General features: G+C 42.8%; 1 protein-coding gene across 2 annotated transcripts; it reads left to right on the top strand.

Annotated features, from left to right (window-relative positions):
- The first annotated feature begins 3273 nt into the window (after positions 1–3273).
- Positions 3274–3822, top strand: LOC136326994 (keratin-associated protein 4-3-like). 2 transcript variants are annotated; one of them, XM_066263677.1, is made up of 2 exons: positions 3274–3449; positions 3564–3822. In XM_066263677.1, the coding sequence occupies exons 1-2, from the start codon at positions 3274–3276 to the stop codon at positions 3820–3822; spliced, it is 435 nt and encodes a 144-aa protein (XP_066119774.1). The 2 variants fall into 2 exon arrangements, with proteins under 2 accessions (XP_066119774.1, XP_066119773.1); XM_066263676.1 differs by having other exon boundaries at positions 3274–3822.
- Positions 3823–4820: the final 998 nt, after the last annotated feature.

Here is a 4820-nt window from a genome sequence, read left to right on the forward strand (position 1 = left end):
ACAATGGAGAAAAGAAAGCCTCTTCAATAAATGGTGCTGGGAAAACTGGAAAGCCACATGCAAAAGAATGAAACTGGACTACAGTTTTTCCCCTTGTACTAAAATTAACTCAAAATGGATCAAAGATCTAAACATAAGACCTAAAACAATAAAGTACATAGAAGAAGACATAGGTACTCAACTCATGGACCTGGGTTTTAAAGAGCATTTTATGAATTTGACTCCAAAGGCAAGAGAAGTGAAGGCAAAAATTAATGAATGGGACTACATCAGACTAAGAAGTTTTTGCTCAGCAAGAGAAACTGATAACAAAATAGACAGTCAACTAAATGGGAAATGATATTTACAAACAACAGCTCAGATAAGGGCTTAATATTCAGAATATACAAAGAACTCATAAAACTCAACAACAAACAAACAATCCAATAAAAAATGGGAAGAGGACATGAACAGACACTTCTCCCAGGAAGAAATATAAATGGCCAACAGAGATATGAAAAGATGCTCATCTTCATTAGTTATTAGAGAAATGCAAATCAAAACTGCAATGAGATACCACCTCACACCTCTTAGATTAGCTATTATTAACAAGACAGGTAATAGCAAATGTTGGAGAGGCAATGGAGAAAAAGGAACCCTCATCCACTGTTGGTGGGAATGTAAAGTAGTACAACCATTATGGAAGAAAGTATGGTGGTTACTCAAAAAACTGAAAATAGAACTACCTTATGACCCAGCAATCCCTCTACTGGGTATATACCCCCAAAACTCAGAAACATTGATACGTAAAGACACATGCAGCCCCATGTTCATTGCAGCATTGTTCAGTGGCCAGGACATGGAAACAACAAAAAAAGCCTGTCAATAGATGACTGGATAAAGAAGATGTGGCACATATACACTATGGAATACTACTCAGCCATAAGAAATGATGACATCGGAACATTTACAGCAAAATGGTGGGATCTTGATAACATACGAAGTGAAATAAGTAAATCAGAAAAAAACAGGAACTGCATTATTTCATATGTAGGTGGGACATAAAAGTGAAACTAAGAGACATTGATAAGAGGATGGTGGTTATGGGGGGAGGGGAGAGAGGGAGACGGAACGGGAAAGGGGCACAAAGAAAACTAGATAAGCCCTGGCCAGTTGGCTCAGTGGTAGAGCATCGGCCTGGCGTGCAGAAGTCCCGGGTTCGATTCCCGGACAGGGCACACAGGAGAAGCGCCCATCTGCTTCTTCACCCCCCCTCCTTCCTTTCTGTCTCCCTCTTTCCCTCCCACAGCCAAGGCTCCATTGGAGCAAAGATGGCCCAGGCGCTGAGGATGGCTCTGTGGCCTCTGCCTCAGGTGCTAGAGTGGCTCTGGTCGCAACATAGAGACGCCCAGGATGGGCAGAGCATTGCCCCCTGGTGGGCAGAGCGTAGCCCCTGGTGGGCGTGCCGGATGGATCCCGATCGGGCGCATGCGGGAGTCTGTCTGACTGTCTCTCCCCATTTCCAGCTTCAGAAAAAATTAAAAAAAAAAAAGTAGAAAGAAGGTGACAGAGGACAATCTGACTTAGGATGATCGGTATACAACATAATTGAACGACAAGATAACCTGAACTTGTTATATTTGAATATATGTTTCCTGATTTATTGATGTCGCCCCATTAAAAAAATAAAATTATTAAAAAATAAATAAATAAAATTATTTAAAAAATGATCTGAAGATGTTTTCTCTCAACATATGTACCCTGATTTATCAATGTCACTGCATTAAATTAAAAATAAAACAAGCTTTAGACGTCCTTGCACACAGCATGAAATCTCACAGAATGAAATGTCAGAGCTTTTCTTAGATCTACATGAGTAGTTATTAAAGTAACATCAAACATGAGTTTGGTGAGCACTAAATATATTTAAATTTTTTAAGAGAATTGATTTGAACCACCCACATACCCTAAAGTTGTATTCCCTCTCAGCATCGCTTCCCCAGGTATACCATCATTATTAATATAAGCCATGTTACTACTAGTATCAGATAGAAGGGATTGAGAACTGTTGGACTATATCCACCGCATATCTATAAGAAGACTGAAGTAGTATGTATTAAAAAAGACATAGATGTTTACATGATACTAACTTCAGTGTAAGTCACATTATTGCCAACCACTATTGCCATTAAACTAAATGTCAACACTGATTAATAAAAGTATATGTTATTCAGCCCTAAAAAAAATTATGCCCTTTGTGATAAGTGTGTCTGAAAGACATTATGCTAAGTGAAACAAGTCAGTCACAGAACACAAATACTGCATGATTCCACTTGTTGAGACACTTAAAATAGTCAAATTCACAGAAGCAGAGAATAAAATGGTGGGCATTTGGAACTTGCTGGAGAAGGAAATAGGTAGTTGTTCAACTGGTACAAAGTTAAAAGATATACAAGAGGAATAAGTTTTAGAATTCTGCTGTACAACATTGTGCCCCTAGTTCACAGTAACTGTATGACACACCTAGAACTTGTGGAAAAGGTATTGTGGTGCATGCATAAGTCTAAATTTATCTAACTGTATATATACATTAGACATATGTAATTTTTTGTATGCTAAGTATACCTCAATGAAGCTGAGGGGAAAAAAGAAACATCAAAATTTCATGATTTGGTTTTCTTCCTTTAGACAATTATTTGGTTCCCATCTGAAAGTCTAGAAAATGGGGCATGATTCACTATGGGGAGAGGAAATACCCTCAGAGTTTTACTCTCATGCCAGTGACACCGTTTTCCACTCAAAATTTCTCTGCTCATCTGACCAATAATGAATGAGTCATCACACTAAAATGCAGCTTTATCCTCCCAAGTCACCAAAAAGAATGTGGTTTATTAGAATCTTTGTCACCCAACGGCAGACTGCTGCACTGTGCAACATGAGACTAGTATACACACCGGCTAAAGGCAGAAGTCACGTGACAGCTTTCTTTGAGGAAGCTGAAGCAAGGGAGACACGGATGACAAGACCAGGAAGAGCGGAAGTGATGGGCCCTAACACAGCAGGAAAAGGAAGCAGTGTTTTCCATCCATCTTGAAAAGATTAACCAGGAAAACAAACTTGGCTAATTTGATAATTGCCTGCTAATTAGGACAAACAATGACAGATAAAGAGCACTGCATCTGATGACAGTGGCCCCTCAGCAGGGTATAAAAGGGGACCCAGGGCAAGCAGACCTCCAAACCTTCCAAACCCACCTTCCTGAAAACTCACTCAGAACCTCCACCCTCTGACACCATGGTCAACTCTTGTGGATCCGCCTGCTCTGACCAGGGCTGTGGCCAGGAGACCTGCTGCCGCCCCAGCTGCTGCCAGACCACCTGCTGCAGGACCACCTGCTGCCGCCCCAGCTGCTGTGTGTCCAGCTGCTGCCGCCCTTGCTGTGGGTCCAGCTGCTGCCGCCCTTGCTGTGTGTCCTGCTGCTGCCGCCCTTGCTGTGGGTCCTGCTGCTGCCGCCCTTGCTGTGGGTCCTGCTGCTGCCGCCCTTGCTGTGGGTCCTGCTGCTGCCGCCCCTGCTGCATTTCTAGCTGTTGCCGCCCCTCCTGCTGTGGCTCCAGCTGCTGCAGGCCTTGTTGCATCTCCAGCTGCTGCCGCCCCTCCTGCTGTGGTTCCAGCTGCTGTGGCTCCAGCTGCTGCAGGCCTTGTTGCATCTCCAGCTGCTGCCGCCCCATCTGCTGCCAAACCACCTGCTGCCGCCCCACCTGTTGCATCTCTAGCTGCTGCCGCCCCAGCTGCTGCCAGACCACCTGCTGCCGCCCAGTCTGCTCTAGTGGTTCCTGCTGCTGATCATCCCGACCTACCCACACCTTGTTTCCATCAACCAATCTTCTTAATGCACTGAGTCATGAGAGGACAATTGTAAACCCCATTCCAACTGATTCTCTTTTGTTTTTTTTAATTTACTGGGTTGACATGGTTCACTGAACTATACAGGTTTCAAATGTACAACCCCCTGCTATTGCCACTCTATTCTTTGTATCTATATATCCTTAAAAGGACTTTGGCCTGCAAATATGCCCCCTCAACCATGTTACTATCTCTCTCCCAACTGAAAACAAGGTTTGAATTTTATCTGAAATCTTTCAGCCAACATGTCATCCCAATTGATATATTTCTTCTCTGACAGATTTTCTCTCATATGAAACCAATCCTGAACTTAAATAAATCTTAATTTCTCAGGCATACAAATGCAAGAGCACCGTGTCTCATTATTATTCGTTCTTGAATCATCATCCTTAGCTGTCAACTGTTCCATCGTTCTTCTCTGCAGAGAGCGGTCCATAGCAGGTGAATTCGGGATTTCTCACTGTAGTGTCCTTTCATCCTTATTTATAATAAGAAGACTGTTTCCTACTGCGAGCACTGGAATTCCCTGCCTCAATGGGGGCAGGTTGCACCGGGTCTAGAGGCCCTCTGTGGAATGAACCCCAGCTGCCTATAGAAGTAATTTGCTCCTTACAGCATTCTATCTCAGCTTCCATCATTTCGCTGGGTTACTTCCCAGGTTCCCTGCAGTGCTTCTTATTGTTCTCTCCCTTATAAATTATTTGATTAGAGACCCCTGTTTTGGCATCTGCTCCTGTGGGCACTCCATCTAAGACAACACTGTTCCAAATCCCATCACTGGTGACTTCAAAACATTTTTCATGTATTATGAATGGTTGCCATGCCGTTAAGAGTCAAGTCTTGAATTACTGTCAGCTGAACCGCTAAATCTTTTGAACATTTTGTTTCTTCTTGCCATTTTTGCACAATTGCTTTTAGATAAATAGTCTTCACTTATT

The sequence above is a fragment of the Saccopteryx bilineata genome, chromosome 2, assembly GCF_036850765.1.
Source record: "Saccopteryx bilineata isolate mSacBil1 chromosome 2, mSacBil1_pri_phased_curated, whole genome shotgun sequence".
Classification (NCBI taxonomy): Eukaryota; Metazoa; Chordata; class Mammalia; order Chiroptera; family Emballonuridae; genus Saccopteryx; species Saccopteryx bilineata.